The sequence below is a fragment of the Oryctolagus cuniculus genome, chromosome 1 (assembly GCF_051225735.1).
Source record: "Oryctolagus cuniculus isolate XC-2025 breed Fujian yellow rabbit chromosome 1, ASM5122573v1, whole genome shotgun sequence".
Taxonomy (NCBI): domain Eukaryota; kingdom Metazoa; phylum Chordata; class Mammalia; order Lagomorpha; family Leporidae; genus Oryctolagus; species Oryctolagus cuniculus.
In genome coordinates, this window is record NC_142867.1 from 6967664 (window position 1) to 6981971 (window position 14308).

General features: G+C 68.4%; 5 protein-coding genes across 20 annotated transcripts in view; 1 reads left to right on the plus strand and 4 right to left on the minus strand.

Annotated features, from left to right (window-relative positions):
* VEGFB (vascular endothelial growth factor B) lies at window positions 1–3389 on the minus strand. Of its 2 annotated transcripts, none has more exons than XM_051833116.3 (7): window positions 3000–3389; window positions 2444–2486; window positions 1968–2164; window positions 1777–1850; window positions 1252–1287; window positions 858–992; window positions 1–401 (listed from the first exon to the last, which is right to left on the minus strand). In XM_051833116.3, exons 1-7 carry the CDS (start codon window positions 3057–3059, stop codon window positions 380–382), a joined length of 567 nt encoding a protein of 188 aa, XP_051689076.1. In that variant the 5' UTR covers window positions 3060–3389; the 3' UTR covers window positions 1–379. The 2 variants fall into 2 exon arrangements, with proteins under 2 accessions (XP_051689076.1, XP_051689074.1); XM_051833114.3 differs by having other exon boundaries at window positions 858–1093; window positions 3000–3344.
* TRPT1 (tRNA phosphotransferase 1) lies at window positions 2526–11322 on the plus strand. 3 transcript variants are annotated; one of them, XM_008253402.5, is made up of 8 exons: window positions 9184–9360; window positions 9530–9609; window positions 9830–9911; window positions 10299–10468; window positions 10546–10720; window positions 10881–10937; window positions 11011–11121; window positions 11210–11322. In XM_008253402.5, the coding sequence occupies exons 2-8, from the start codon at window positions 9538–9540 to the stop codon at window positions 11296–11298; spliced, it is 756 nt and encodes a 251-aa protein (XP_008251624.2). In that variant the 5' UTR covers window positions 9184–9360; window positions 9530–9537; the 3' UTR covers window positions 11299–11322. The 3 variants fall into 3 exon arrangements, with proteins under 3 accessions (XP_089181733.1, XP_008251624.2, XP_089181724.1); XM_089325607.1 differs by lacking the exons at window positions 9184–9360; window positions 9530–9609 and adding an exon at window positions 2526–2735; XM_089325598.1 differs by lacking the exon at window positions 9530–9609 and having other exon boundaries at window positions 9229–9360.
* Window positions 3606–6724, minus strand: DNAJC4 (DnaJ heat shock protein family (Hsp40) member C4). 9 transcript variants are annotated; one of them, XM_051833124.3, is made up of 7 exons: window positions 6402–6724; window positions 5981–6091; window positions 5424–5517; window positions 4795–4979; window positions 4550–4711; window positions 3888–3974; window positions 3606–3799 (listed from the first exon to the last, which is right to left on the minus strand). In XM_051833124.3, the coding sequence occupies exons 2-7, from the start codon at window positions 6073–6075 to the stop codon at window positions 3694–3696; spliced, it is 729 nt and encodes a 242-aa protein (XP_051689084.3). In that variant the 5' UTR covers window positions 6076–6091; window positions 6402–6724; the 3' UTR covers window positions 3606–3693. The 9 variants fall into 9 exon arrangements, with proteins under 9 accessions (XP_051689084.3, XP_089181648.1, XP_069925193.2 ...); XM_089325522.1 differs by having other exon boundaries at window positions 5907–6091; window positions 6402–6533; XM_070069092.2 differs by having other exon boundaries at window positions 4550–4708; window positions 6402–6508.
* NUDT22 (nudix hydrolase 22) lies at window positions 6840–9183 on the minus strand. Of its 5 annotated transcripts, none has more exons than XM_002724184.6 (6): window positions 9096–9183; window positions 8284–8784; window positions 7756–7854; window positions 7290–7387; window positions 7098–7191; window positions 6840–6993 (listed from the first exon to the last, which is right to left on the minus strand). In XM_002724184.6, exons 2-6 carry the CDS (start codon window positions 8764–8766, stop codon window positions 6892–6894), a joined length of 876 nt encoding a protein of 291 aa, XP_002724230.3. In that variant the 5' UTR covers window positions 8767–8784; window positions 9096–9183; the 3' UTR covers window positions 6840–6891. The 5 variants fall into 5 exon arrangements, with proteins under 5 accessions (XP_002724230.3, XP_008251628.2, XP_008251627.2 ...); XM_008253406.5 differs by having other exon boundaries at window positions 9008–9118; XM_008253405.5 differs by having other exon boundaries at window positions 9021–9115.
* Window positions 11285–14308, minus strand: part of FERMT3 (FERM domain containing kindlin 3) — a 17053-nt gene continuing 14029 nt past the window's right edge. Inside the window, exons 8-15 of the mRNA XM_051833101.2 lie at window positions 14103–14237; window positions 13973–14022; window positions 13744–13868; window positions 13517–13623; window positions 13004–13237; window positions 12653–12777; window positions 12030–12171; window positions 11285–11859 (exon numbers count right to left, since the gene is read on the minus strand). Coding sequence (XP_051689061.1) covers window positions 11680–11859; window positions 12030–12171; window positions 12653–12777; window positions 13004–13237; window positions 13517–13623; window positions 13744–13868; window positions 13973–14022; window positions 14103–14237 — 1098 coding nt within the window. The 3' untranslated portion in view covers window positions 11285–11679. The remainder of the gene's footprint in view (window positions 11860–12029; window positions 12172–12652; window positions 12778–13003; window positions 13238–13516; window positions 13624–13743; window positions 13869–13972; window positions 14023–14102; window positions 14238–14308) is intronic.

Genomic DNA, 14308 nt, shown 5'->3' on the forward strand with positions numbered 1-14308 from the left:
AACAGCTCCTTACGTCTTTTATCGGGGTTGGGGGGAGGGTCACAGTTTTCAGGCCACAGCCCAAATCCCATTGTTGGCAGATGTCTGGGGTCCTTGGGAGGGGAGGGAGGAGCCGCTTGCAAGAGGCTCACTTGCACAGGGTGGCTAAAACCTGAGGCAGTACCCCATGCTCCCGTGGCTGGTAACCGCCGCTCTCCAAGTCCCTTTGCCCAGCCCTGTGCACCCTGCCCCAGATGGCAGCCTCAGGGCGACATGGCGGGCGGGAGCGGCCCAGGGCCTGGAGCAGCGTCGGCCCAGGCTGAGGTCGGCACCTGGGCTGGCCGTGTTCCCCCAGGTTCCGCTCCCTTCCCCACCGGCGTGTGGTCTGGAAAGCAGTGTGTCACCTTCGCAGCTTCCGGCACCTGTGGGAGGGCGGGCGGGCAAGGGGAGCTCAGCCCAGCTCCTCTCCACACACGGCTGTTACCCTCCGGGAGCCCCGTCCGCTCCCGGCCCGCATGCTGCTGCCCACTGGGATGCAGGGGTACACAAGGGTTCCTGCAGGAGCCAGTGCCTCCCAGAGGCGGCCGCTGGGAAGGCCCAGGGCTTCCCAGGTTGGAAGGCTCCAGGCAGGTGCCCCCACCCCAGCCCTGCACATCCTCTGCTGGCATTACTCCTCCTCGTGCCCAACACCCGAACTGGAACGGGAGCCTTGTTTGTGCCAAGGCCCGTGCCAGCAGACACTTAGTAAATATTTGTTCAACACATTCAAGAGCTTCCCCTTTGCTGGCTCTCCTCCCACTGGCAGGCTCACCCTGGACCTGCTCCAAGCCAGGGCCTCGATGCCTTCCCAGGCAACCGCCACCCCACAGACCCCTCACCTGCAGGTGTCTGGGTTGAGCTCTAAGCCCCGCCCTTGGCAACGGAGGAAGCTGCGGCGTCGGCAGTGGCAGCGGCAGGTCTGGGGGTCAGGGCGCTGGCGGCGCTGGGCGCAGCGTGGGCAGAGGGGCCTGGGGCTGGAGTGGGATGAGTGACGTCAGCTGGGGAGGGTGCCCCGGGGGCGGAGTCCCAGCCCCGAACGGAGCGGGGCTGGGGACGGTGGTGGGGAGTGGCAGCCCTAGGAGGAGAAGCGACATGTCTGGGGCGGGAAGGAAGAGTCTTCCCGGGAGCTGGGGGGGGTGGGGGGGGGACAGGTGGGAGGAGAGAGCCGGGAAGGAACCGCAGCTGCCTCCCCCCTCACTCCCACACCCCTGGCCCGCCCACGCGAGCACTCACCTGTCGGCCTTCACAGCACTCTCTCTCTTTTTTGGTCTGAAAAGTAGTAAGAGAGACAGAGACAAAGGGGAGGAGGATCAGGAAACCTGTGCACCCCCTCTTTTTTTTTCAAAGATTGATTGATTGAAAGGCGGAGTTACAGAGACATCTTCCATCCACTGGTTCGCTCTGCTAGTGGCTACAACAGCCAGGGTTGAGCCAGCTGGAAGTCAGGAGCATGGAACTCCATCGGGGTCTCCCGGGGAACGGCAGGGGCCCAAGCACTCAAGCCAGCTTCTGCTGCCTCCCCAGCACATTAGCAGGGAGCTGGATTGGAAGTGGAGCAGCCGGACTTGAACCGGTGCTCACGCGGGCGCGGTGGCTTAACACGCATTGCCACGACACAGGTGCCTGCGTGCGCCTCACTTGCAGCACGTCCCAGGCCTACCTCTGGCTCTGCTGGCAGCCTGATCCCCGCTCTGGTGTGACCAGCACACCCCCCTCCCCACCTGGACTCCCAGCCTCGAAGCTGGGCCTGGCTGGCACCTGCATTCACACTGACTGTGTTCCTCCAGGGACATCTCCCCCAGCTGACTGCTCGGGTACCGGACCATGAGGATCTGTGCGCAAGACAAAAGTGGGGGCAGAGAGAGCGTGAGAGAGAGAAGGGGTGCCCAGGGCCCTGCCCCGCAGGAGTGCCAGCCTGTACCACAGCCACTTGTCCCACCTGGCCATACCTGCATCCGGACCTGGTGCTGCCCCGTGGGCACACACTCCAGGCCATCGTCAGGGCAGCAGCCACCGCAGCGCTGCACGGTCACACAGCTGGGCACCAGCTGCTTGGCCACAGTGCCTATGAGCTCCACGGTCAAGGGCACCACCACCTCCCGTGGCTGGCAGGTGGCGCGGGCGTACACATCTATCCATGACACCACTAGAGGCAGACGGTAAAGGTTAAGTCCCCACTGGGTTTCCTGCAGCCGTTCCCCAGGGCCTGTGTCACGTGTCACGGCCACCCTCCCCGCTGGCCACCTCCCTGCCCTCCCAACCTGTCCTTTCTTGTCCTGTTTAATCCACCGCCTCAGTCTCCTCTCTGTGAGATGGGCAGAGTAAAAGTGTGCGCCGTCTAGGGGAGCCGTGGTTAGACGAGCCTGGGGCTGGGGCTGGGGCAGGCCCTCTTGTGCCGGCTAGCGCAAAGGCAGTGCAACGTTACCTTTCTTCTGGTGGCCAGGGGCATCAGGCTGGGGGACAGGGGCCTGTGGGAGAGAAGAGAGCTGGACCCAGGGTGCACTTGGGAGGGGCTCGCCCTGCGCTGGCGCAGGAGGCTTCAGACTGCTGTAATCCTGGGCTTCACTCTGGCGTTAGCGGTCCTCTCCCGGCCACCTGGGACCTGCCCGGCCCAGTTCTGCCAGCTGCGGTCTCCCGGCAGAGTCAACTCTTCGAGCCTCTGCCAGGCTGGTGCTGGTGGCTGCAGGTCAGGAGCGGCACAGAGGGCACCGAACCAGGTCCGGCAGGCACTGAGGCAGCTCCCGCTCTCCTTGGCGCCCAGGGGATCGGGCGGGGCGGGGCAGTGGCCCCTGGGCGGGCTGGCGGGCTAGCAGGCCGGCGGGCAGGGGCACCTCCTGGGGGGATGCCCGAGCCGGGCCCCGCGATGCTGGAGTTCGAGGCTGGACCCTGTGGATCCCCTGGCGGAGGCCGCTCGGCGCCTCCCCACTTCCGCCAACCTTGAGAGGGCACGGCGGCGGGCGGGATGTGGAGGACGCACGTACCTGGGCGGGGGCCAGCTGCAGGAGCGCGGCGAGCAGCAGGCGGAGGAGCAGGGGGCTCATGGTGCCCGCGGGGGCCGCGCGCCGGGGTCGCCCGCATTGCCCTAACCCGGTGGCGCAGGGGGCGGCGGCAGCCAGAGCCCCATGGCGCGGGCCCGGGCGCGGCGAGCGGGGGCCGGGCGTGGGGGGCGGCTCCTCCGCGGCCCCCTCCCGAGCCCTGGGCGCAGGCAGCGCAGCGTAGCGCGGCGGCGGCGGCCGGAGGAGCCGGGCGGGCGGGCAGCCGGTGGTGGTGGCGGCGGTGGCGGGCGGCGGCGGCGGGGACGGCGGGGGTGGCGGGGGGCCGGGCCCGGGCTGGCGGGCGGGCGGCTCATGTGACCCAGACACGCGCTCCCCACCGGGCCGTGGGGCGGGGGCGGGGCGGGGGTGGGGGGGAGGCCGCTGGCGGGGCCCGCCCCCTCCACACACCCCCTCCCGGCGCTGCAGGGGAAAGGGGACGCGCCGCCCAGGGGGCCGGGCTCTCGGGTCACCACTGCCAGATCCCGGAGGGCGGGGCGCTGCCCCTGGGAGAGGCCGGGCAGGGGGCACTGGACGCGAAGGAGGGGTCTGGACTCCAGCTCTGAGAATCACTTTATTGCACGCGTTGTGGGGGAGCGTGGAGCCCTGCGAGCACACTGCAGGCCCCATCCAGGTGAGCCCCTCAAGGGCTGGGGGCCCCCGGCACGATCCTGGGGTCCTGGGGAGATCCGGGGGGCGCTGGCTGCTGCCTCTGTAGTCGCTCCTGCTGGAGCCTGGCCCTGTTTGCCCTGGAGGAGAGAGCACCTGAACGTCCGGGCAGGGGTCCTGGAGGGTGGCGCCAGGACAGGGGTCGGGCAGAGGAAAGCAGAGACAGACCTGGCCCTGGCCCGGGTGTCGTTGTAGATGGCCGTGATGATCCGGTCCTTTTCATCCATGAAGCCACGGTGCACCTGCTCCAGCTTCCTGCGGGCAGTGGGCTACAGTCAGCCCTGCTGTCCCCCAGGTCCTGTCCCCCCACCTCACTCTAGGCACTCACAGCTTTCCACCTGTGGGGCCTCACCTGACCCTGCCCGTCACAGGTGAGCAGAGGGGTGCAGAGTGGCCAGGGCACGGCCAGCATCAATGGCACCCCAAGGCCCCTGGCTGTCCTGCTCACAAGGTGTCACAAGGTGACAACAGCCATGGACATGAGGGTCTGCCGCTGAATGGGGCACTGGCCCCTGGGTGTCTTTGCTGTAGGAAATCCAGGTCATTGCGTGGGACGGCGGCTGAGGGGCCCGGTGACAATGCATTTACCTCCTGTGCACGGTTTTGGTTGGCCCCAGCCCTCCTTGGCAGCCAACACCACGGATTCACATTCAAATTATGAAGGAGTGGAAAGCGACAGAGGTGACTTAGCAAGGAGTAGGCCCAGAGCCCGAGTTCCTGCACGTCTTCCGTTGGGAGACACGAGGCTGGGGGCTGGGGGGTGCGTTGGCCGGCGGCCACACTGGGCTTCCCCCGCCCTCTGCCCCATGCCCGGGAGGCCGGGGACGCACCTGAAGGCGGCGTAGTGCAGGCCCATGCCGGCCAGCATGAGCAGGAGGCAGTACCCCAGTACCCGCTGGTTATGCTGGTGCTGCTGTCTGGCCCCCGGTCCCTGCGGCCTCACGCGGTGAAACTGGGCCCAGTACTGCGCATTGGGGGGTTCCCAGGAGCTGCTGGGAGGCAAGGAAGGGACAGGATGCAATGAGTCTCCCCAGAAGGCCTGAGCGTGGAAGCCCGCAGGGCAGGACTCCGGTACCTGTGTGTCTGGCGGGCAGGATTGGCATGGGCTGTGGTCCCTGCAGACTTTGGGGGGCTAGCTGAGCGGAGCTGGTGGTCATAGCTGCGGCGGCTCTGCTCACGGCTGAGCACGCGGTACGCCTCACTCAGCTCCACAAAGCGGCCGTGCAGTGCTGGGTTTCCAGGGTCTCTATCCGGGTGCAGCTGGGATACAGGGGGACTCCCCTTACCTCCCTTCCCTGGGCCCACCCCGGTCACGTCCACCCACGAGGGATCACATCATTCCCGGAGGCCCTGTGTGGGCCGTGACGCCCAATCTCAGGCCTGTCCACCCCTCCAGAAAGCCCACAGGGTCAGCAAACACAGCCTCCTGGCCCCTCCCCTCAAGTCCTTCCCAGCTGCCAGCCCCCGGCGCTCACCACAGGTCCGGCCCAGGTTTCTGAAGAGCGGACAGGCAGGCTAAGAAACCCAAGCCCGACCCATCAGACTGGACCCCTGGCTCGTGCCCCCTTAGCTTTCCCAGGTGGCCAGACCCCTGCCCCTGGAGCACTTTCCCAGCACCCATGCAGGCTGAAGGGACGACACGGGTCTCTCCAGGGCACCCCCACCCGGCTCAGACCTCCTGCCTGGCCGTCGGGGCACCGGTACCTCTTTGGACTTGGCGAAGAAGGCGCGTTTCACTTCTGCAGCGCTGGCACCAGGATGCACCCCCAACAGTTCATAGTAATTCCTGGGGCTGGATCTACGGAGAGAGGCCCGAACCTGCAGGACTCCCCTCCCTCCTCCTGGGCCACACCCCGCACTCAGCCACCAGGAGGTGGAGGAGGTCCCAAGACGGACCGACCTCCAGATCACCCCTCTCCTGGAGGGTGCCTCTGGCTGCTGCGGGTCAGCCCTTTCTCCCCCGTGCGTGGAAATCTTGTCCCACCTGATCCGGGGCCCAGGAAGCTGCACGCTCATACCCGGCCTCCCCCACACCCCCAGTGGTCCCGAATGAAGCCTGACAGCCACTGTGGAAAGAGCACTGGGTTTGGCTTGGGCTCAGGGTCCGATCTGCCACTTCACTCGGGGCCTTAGGGGCAGGCTCCTCATCTCCCGTCCAGTGTCCTCGGCACTGAAGGTGAGGGTTACCTGGGCCGAGCCCTGAGGCGCAGGCCCTCAACGCACACCCACCGAACAGCCAGCCGGGCCGGCGCCCCACTCACCGCTGCGCGGCGGCCGCTCCGAAGAGCCGGCAGGGAGGGCTGCGGGGCCACTGGCGACATAGGCGCGGGGGCAGCAGGGACCACAAGGGCGGCATGACGACGGGCGGGCAGCTGGGGAGAGGAGCCCACCAAGGGGAGTGCATGGGGGCCAGGCGGGCCAGCCTCCCAGCGGTCCGGGCCAAGGCGCAGGAAGGAGCCCGGCCCCGTTCTTTACGGAGCAAGACAGCCACGGGGAGGGCTGCCTCCTGGCCTAGGATCCGATCCCCGAGTCCAGGGTCCTGACCCCGGCGTCCGGGGCCCTCCCCGCTCGGCCTCAGCGTCTGCACAGCCCGCCCAGCGCGCCGAGACCCCTCCCCACCCAGGAAATTAGGGAGCTGGCGAAGGAGGGGCCGCAGTCAAGCCCCGCCCCCGCCGCACTCACGGACTCCGCGGCCGCCGCCATTTCCTGCTCCCCGTCAGGCACCGCCCTGCACCTTTATTGGCTGAAACGGCCGGGCCACGCCCACCGCGCAGGAAGGCCCCGAAGACCACGCCCCCCGTGCCTATTGGCCCTTGACTCCTTGGGCCGACCCACCGAAGCGAGGCGTGTGGAGGTGCTGACAGCCGCCGGCGCCGGGCCGGAGGGCAGAGCGGGCAGAGCCAGCCCTCACTGGGGATTCCGCTGCCCCTCGCTTCTGCGGACTGGGCCGTGGTTCCGCGCTGCAGCGAGGCAGAGTCCACGAAGCTGCTGCCACTCCACTGGCGCCCGGGAGCGCGCGTGCGAGCGTGTTGCGGCAAGTCCCTTGTCCTGTCATGTCAGCCGCCTGGGGCTCTCCCTGCAGCCCCCTCTGAGTCAGGGACACAGCAGATGCTAACGGAGTTCAAGAAAAAGGCCTTTATTGTCTGCAGAGCTGTGGGGGTCCAGCGGGGGCCTAGGCGGGACTCCCCTGCAGGCGGTTGTAGAGAAGGATGGCGCCCTTGGCCGAGGGGCAGAGCTCGGCCCACATCTCCGTCTCCTGCAGCCTCCACACGCGCTGCGGGGACACGGGGACACAGCGGGACTCAGACACCCGGCGCCCGCCCTGACCCGGCGCCCTCTGCCCCCGCAGCCCCTGCGGGTCCCGACCCCAGGCCACACCTGTGTCTCCACAAAGATGATCCCTGTGGATTCGTGGGCCTCGGGTCCGCCGCTCAGGTAGTACTCCCTGACCTGCTCAGAGGTCAGGCTGCATCTGGGCAAGGACAGGGGGGTGGCTTGGGGGGTTCCCAGTCCTGGTGGAGCTCCCGCCCTGCCCCTCACCACCCACCTCCCCCCAAACCCAGAACTCACTGGACATGGAACTCAGCACTGGCACGGCCGGCGCTGGTCTCGTTGCGGGCGATGCCCAACAGCAGGGGCTGGCTCAGGGTGGACAGCGGCAAGTTCACCTGGGTGGGGGGGTGGGGGCCCGCCTGTCAGTGCGCCGCCCACATCTCCACCCCTGGCAGTCACTTTGTGGCTTCCCAGAACATCAGCTCCTGGGTGTGTTCATTTTACAGACGGGAAAACCGAGAGACAGAGGGAACAAGCCGCCCTGTGGGAAGTCAGTTCCTTAGCTGGCACTCCCACTTCAGCAAACTCCGGGAGTAGCAAGAAGTGCATCCCCGGAAGCCCCAGGGCACAGGAGCTGAGGGCAAAATTCGCACTCAGGGCTCGCCTCCATGCCAGAATGCCTGCAGGCCCTCCTGCAAACACAGACCTGTAGAAATCGCCTCCCCCGGTGCCCACCAGGCCGTCTGGACCATTCCGCACTCACCTCGTCACAGATCTCCTGCAGGACACTGGAGAAGAGCTCACGGACCACCAGCTCCCCGGGCAGGTCCTTGTGCTGGGGGCTGTCACCAGGGCACAGGGCCTGGGAGAGATCAGGCTCAGCTCCTGCCCCCCCCCCCCACTTGCTGGCCCCGAGGGCCTGGGGTGGGCACGGTGCAAGCTCCTTGGCGACCCTCTTACCCCACATGCGCAGCCGGAGGCCCAGCCAGGGGCTGGGGCTGGGGGACAGCATCTCCTTCCTCTACCCACCTCTCCACCCCCACGGTTCCTAGCTCCCCACGGGTCTGGAGCAGGGGAGGGAGGGCAGGGCTCGGCAGCAGGGGAGGCTGCGGGGCTGAGCGAGGGGCAGGACAGGCTGAGTGGCACCCTGCCCGCCGCGGCAAGCTCTGTGCGCTTCCAGCAGAACACCGGGCCAGTTTTCCCATTCAGGATGAGGAAGCCGAAGCCGGGAGAGCTTAGAGCCCCAGCTGCCCGAGCTCTCCGGGTCTTCGCGCCCAGCCTGGAGTCTCACCTGAGGCTCAGGGTGCCCCCCGGGCACGTCCACCAGCCCAGGAGCCTCAGCCACTTGCTGAGAGCGGCGCAGGAAGACCAGGAAGTCGTCAGCAGTGGCCAGAGCGGCACCCACTCCCAGGGGGTCCGCCAGATAGGCCTGCCTGTCGCCCCAGTCGGCGGCCCCCTGCTGCTGCAGCCAGGCGGCCGAGCTGGCCCAGTTGGTGCCCAGGAAGTCTCGGTAGGATGTAAGGCCCAGGCGCAGGAGCAGCTCTGGCTCCCGAGAGCCCATGGGGGCGGTCAGTGTGGCCGTGTGCAGGCGGAACTTGGGGGCGTCAAAGAGCCAGGGCTGGGTCTGGAGCCGGCTCTCCCAGATGGCAGTGATGGCCTTGTCCCCTCCTGGCAGTGGGCGGCGGTCGTGGGCTGGACTCAGCTCGACCCGCACCTGCTCCTGGGGCAGGCCCCCCGCAGGGCACTGAAGGAGCAGCGACACCTCGGCGTCCATGGTCTGGACAGGGCGGCTCTGGAGGACACAACCAGGCCCGTGGGGGTGAGGGGACCCGTGGCCGCGGCGCCCTTTTCACAGACCTCCTGAGGGTGCCCCAACCCTCCTGCACCCCACTGACCACTCCACGGACAGTCCGCAGAGTGCCTGGGACTCCCGCTGGCAGAAATCCCTGGAGACTCCCGGGCATCCCTACCACCTGGACATCCCGGGCCCCCCCAAACGCCCATGTTCCGCAAACCCCATGGTCCTGCCTCCAACCCGGGACGAGCGGGATCCCCTCCCGGATCCGGGATCTCCAGCCTCCAAAGCCGGCACTCGGAACTCACCGGCCGGCTGCGCCCGCAGGCCCCGCCCCTTCCCTGAAGCGGAAGTGCCCGCCCCTTCGCCCGCGGCTTCTCATTGGCGGGCCGGAGAGCCCCGCCTCCCGTCGCTTAAAGCCATCCCGGCCCCGGCCCCTGGTCCTCCGCGCTTCCGCCCGCCCTGTGGGCCCTGCCCGGCCTCTGCGCTCCAGGCCCGCCTTGCGGGGCGCACCCGCCAGTCGAGCGCTGGGCTTGGCCTCGCTGGCCTGCGTGACTGCCAGTGTGACCTTGGGCAAGTGTTGCCTGCTGGGCCTTCGTTTCTGTCCTTGCACCAGAGATTCGGGGTGGGACGCGCGTGTATTCGCCTCCCAGCCCTGACATCCTGAGGCTTTGTGACTCCGGGCACGTGGGGACCTGGGAGGGTGCTGGAAGCGGCCCCCACATCCCCCTGCTACCCACAGGTCTGGCCATGAACTCTGGAGGAAGGAGGCAGGAGGCAACAGCGCCCAAGGGTAGAAGGGCTCACAGACCCCGGGAACAGGTGCGCTCCTTGCCACCCCGCCCTCGCGGGACAGCGGAGGGGACTTTCAGAGCCCTGGCTTCCTGACCGGGGGTGGGCTGATGGGTCTTAGAATTCCTGGAGATCACAGGGGCTCTGCCCACTCTGCCCTGCCCCTGCAGGGACCGGTCATTCCGGGTTCAGGGTGGGCAGCAGGGCAAGGTCTCCATGGAGGCCAGCGGCCACCTCTGGGCTCTCTTAGGACCGAGATGTGCAGCTGTCCAAGGCTCTGTCCTATGCCCTGCGCCACGGTGCCTTGAAGCTGGGGCTTCCCATGGGGCCTGGTAAGTGAGGGACGTGGAGGCTGGGTGAGGAGCAGTCGGGACGATCTGAGCCTGTGACCCCTTGTCCGTGGCTCCCGCTTCCTCTGTGAGGAAGGCACAGAGAAGAGCAAGGCCCTGAGGCCTGTGTCAGGTCCACGGGGCGGTGGAGCCTGGAGATGCCGCCTCCAGCCAGGTAGCCCACTAAGCGCATCCCAGGGGTGGGAACTTGGGGGTCATTCGGTGTCCTGTCTGGGCCAGGGGACTATGCTAAGCGCTTTTTCCTGCCCCTGACACCCCCCCACCCGGCAGATCCTCGTCCCTTGTCATTTGGGGAAGCTGAGGCCCAGAAAGGGGAGCCCACACAGCGGGGGCCCGGGCCCGGGCTCTGTTTCCCCTGTCTGCCTGCAGATGGCTTCGTGCCGCTGGGCGCCCTCCTGCAGCTGCCACAGTTCCGCGGCTTCTCAGCAGAAGACGTGCAGCGCGTGGTGGACGCCAGTGAGAAGCAGCGCTTTGCCCTGCAGCCGGGGGACCCCAGCACCGGCCCTCTCATCCGGGCCAATCAGGGCCACTCCCTGCAGGTGGGGCACAGGGGACGAGTGGGAGAGCCAGAGGGGACCCCTGCTCGTGCCGGGGGACTGACTGCTGCCCGTCGCAGGTGCCGGAGTTGGAGCTGAGGCCTCTGGAGACACCACAGGCCCTGCCGCAGACGCTGGTCCATGGTACTTTCCGGAAGCACTGGCCGTCCATCCTGCTCCAGGGCCTGTCCTGCCGAGGAAGGACGCACATCCACCTGGCCCCGGGACTGCCGGGGGACCCCGGCGTCATCAGTGGTCAGTGCCCCGGCAGATCGCACCTGCTGTGTCCCCCCAGGTCCCTCCAAGGGTCACGGGCTCCCTCGTCCAATGCCGCCCCATGCCCTGCGTGAGACGCCCCTCCCAGCCCCAGCCCGGGGTCCTGGCCCCTGGGCTGCAGCTCCGGTGGTCTCCGCAGGCATGCGGCCCCACTGCGAAGTGGCCGTGTTCATCGACGGGCCGCTAGCTCTGGCAGGTGAGTCTGGACGCGGAGAGTGACCGCCCCGGCCTTCGGGAGGGCCGGAGTCCTAGCTGTGGTTCCCTCGCAGATGGGATCCGCTTCTTCCGCTCGGCCAACGGAGTGATCCTGACCCCGGGGAACGCCCACGGCTTCCTGCCGCCCAAGTACTTCAAGGAGGCACTACAGCTCCGCCCCACCCGTGAGCACCGTGGCTCCCTGCTCCTGTCCCGGAACCCTGGCCCCGGCCTCAGCTCTCCCTGTGTCTAACTAACTCACGTCTCTCCCAGGAAAGCCCCTCTCCTTGGCTGAGGACAAGCAGATGGCGGGTCAGAGCCCTGAGCACAGCCCCAGACGAAGCAGGATGAGCCAACAATAAAAATATTCATTTATAAAAACAAAATTTTAAAAAGGTAACACGAAAGAAACACCAGTGGGAAGCCATAATTCTTCATCCTTTTGCTACATCCATGGGTCCTCCGCGCGGGCCCGGGGCTGCACAGGGGTCGGGGAGCTGATCTTGTGCGCTCAGAATAAGGCAGGGGCCGCCATGTGCGCCCAGGGCCCACCTTCCCTAGCCTGGGTGATGGCGGGGGTCAGGCCCCACCAGGGCCCCGGCCTGCACAAAGCCAGCGGCAGCCGGTGAATGTGTCCAGCTCGTGCGTGCCTGCAGAGGGCGTGGGGCAGTGAGTCCCAGCGGGCGTGGGCTGGGGCGTGGCCGTGGCAGGTGGTGAGCAGGGCCAGGGCTGGCACACAGCCCTCAAAAGGCCTCGTGGCCCCCCGTGAGCTGCAGAAAGAGATCCTCGTCCAGCTCCTCCCCTCGGGCCCGCTCCCGGGTGGACAGGAAAATGTAGCCGCCGATGTACTCGTGCACGATGCGGCAGCTGGCCGACACGCAGCTGAAGGCCACGTTGATGTGCTCGTCAAACTCGATGGCCACCTGCAGGGGGCGCCGTCAGAGGGCTCGCGGGGGCGCCCGCCCGGCCCCGCCTGGCCCCGCCCCTGCCCGGCCCCCGCCCCGCCCTGCCTGGCCCCGCCCCTGCCTGGCCCCGCCCCGCCCTGCCTGGCCCCGCCCCTGCCCGGCCCCGCCCACCCTCACTGCGCCCGCACCTGCCGGATGTCCCAGTTGACATTCCACTGGCGCATGTTGCTGAAACGCCAGGTCTTCACCACGTCGCCCACAGCCAGGTCGATTCGGATCAGTCGGTTGTTGGCGATGCCCAGGATCTCGTCTTTCCTGCTGCCCTTGAACCTGGCGGGGGGGGGGGGGGCGGTGAGCAAGGGTTCCACCCTGCAGGGCCCCGGAGCCTGGCACAGTGAGCCAGGGCTGCCTGTGTCTCTGAGCGAGTCACGGAGCTCGGGAGGTGACTGACGTGCTGTGCTGAGAGCGGTTAGCAGATCCGGCCTTTAAGTCACGGAGCTGCTCGGTGTCACAAGTCATCAGCCAGTGCCTCCCCGCCTTTGCAGGCTTGGGGGGCTCCACATCGCCTTGGCTCCCAGACCAGCCCACCGGGGCCCAGGGCGGGGCCGTCGGGCAGAGCTGGGACAGGAGCTGGTCTCGCACCTCCCTGGCCCGAGCCCTGTCTCTTGTGTTTACTGCGGGCCGGTGGAATGGAGGGAGACACAGGGTGGCCTGCCCGGGACCCACTCGGGGGCTGTGGGCACAAGCGGGCCAGGAGGCAGGTGGGGGTGGAGACCAGGCTCCGTGGGCGGGGCGGGGCCTGGGAGCCCACCTGACGGTGACGTAGGAGATGCCGAAGTCGGGTAGCGACTGCCAGGCTTGGATGAAGCGCAGCTGGGCCTCGGTCAGCGAGAGCTGGGCCACGTTCTGGTGGGCTTCCAGGATCCGCGGGGTGAGCTGCAGGGCCGGGCTGGTGAGGGGCTGCCTGGCCCTCCCCCGCCTCCCCGCAAAGTTCCAGAGACCCCCGCTCGCCCCTTGGCATGGAACCAGTTAGCTGAGCCTGCGGAGGGCCACGCCCTGGGGGACCGGCACCGCGGCCCTCCCCAGTGGGTGGGGACCTGGCTTCCCCAGGGGAGGCCAGGTAACCGCGGTGGATATTCCCGTCCCCTACTCCCTCCGGCACCTGCTTGGCTTTGAACTTGCGCTGGAAGCGAGGGGCGACGAGGCCGTAGGGGTTGAGGCCCTCAGCCGAGGCGTCAGGGCCCTGGGGGTGGTTGCCGGAGCCCCCGCCGCCCGAACGCTGCAGGCTGAGGAAGGCCAGAATGGCCTGCACCTCGCTGGCGTAGCTGCTGTCCGCCATGGTGCGGCCCTTAGACGCCAGCCGGCAGCCGGCCATCCAGCGGGCATACTGCTGCTCCTGGGCGGGGGACGGGGTGGGAGTGAGGGGCCAGCCAGCTCAGCCCCGCCCCGCCCCACTCACCCCAGCTCAGACCACGCCCCGCCTTGGCCCCACCTTGCTCCTGCCCTGCCCACCCCTCCCAGGCCCCACCCCGCCCCGCTCAGACCACGCCCCCGCCCACCCCTCCCAAGCCCCGCCCCACTCAGACCACGCCCTGCCCTGGCCCCACCTTGCTCCTGCCCTGCCCACCCCTCCCAGGCCCCGCCCCTGGTCCCGGCCCCGCCCCGCCCCGCTCACGTCCTGGCATCGCAGGTAGATCTCGCTCATGCCCTCGGGTGAGGGCACCAGGAGTTTGATGCAGAACTTCTGGCCAGAGACGTTGACATCGGGGACCACCTCACAGCCTGCAGGGAGCAGAGGGGTGCGCTGCGAGTGGGTACGGGGGACCTGCCCGGAGGGGTGCCCTGGCCCCAGGAGGAGCCAGGCAGAGTGGGAGCAGCCGCGGGTGGGCCTCGGGCACTCACCCTTGAGGTTGAGCTGCTGAACGGGCTCTCCCGGGGCCTCGTCCTGGCTCTTGTAGTAGGAGAGCGTGGTCTCCTTGAACACCACCCAGTGCTGGCGGTAGCCCTTCAGCGTGAGCTTGCGGGGTCTGCGGGGCGGGGGCGGGGGCGGGGCGAGGTCTGTGCCAGGCCGCCCCCACCCCCGCTCCAGACCAGGCTCCCCCACCGCCTCCAGCCCGGGGCGCACACTCACCGGAAGATGCGGAGGTGGTCCTTGAGTTCCGGGATGGCCGTGAGGCTGTCCTGTGGGCGCCGAGGAGTCAGGGGGAGCCCCGAGACCCCGGCCCACGCCCGGCCCACGCCCGGCCCCGGCGCCTCCTCACCAGCACATCCGCGGGCGCTGACCCCTCCAGCTTCACCTCCAGGTTGCTCAGGGCCGCGTCCAGGTCATCCAGCCCCGGGTCCGCGCCGCTGGCTTCACCCGCCTCCCCGCTCTGGGACAGCTTGTTGATGTGGTACTGGGGGTGCGGCCAGGGAGGGCTGAGCCAGCCGCCCCCCGCCCCGTCCCGCAGGAGGGCCCCCCCCTCCC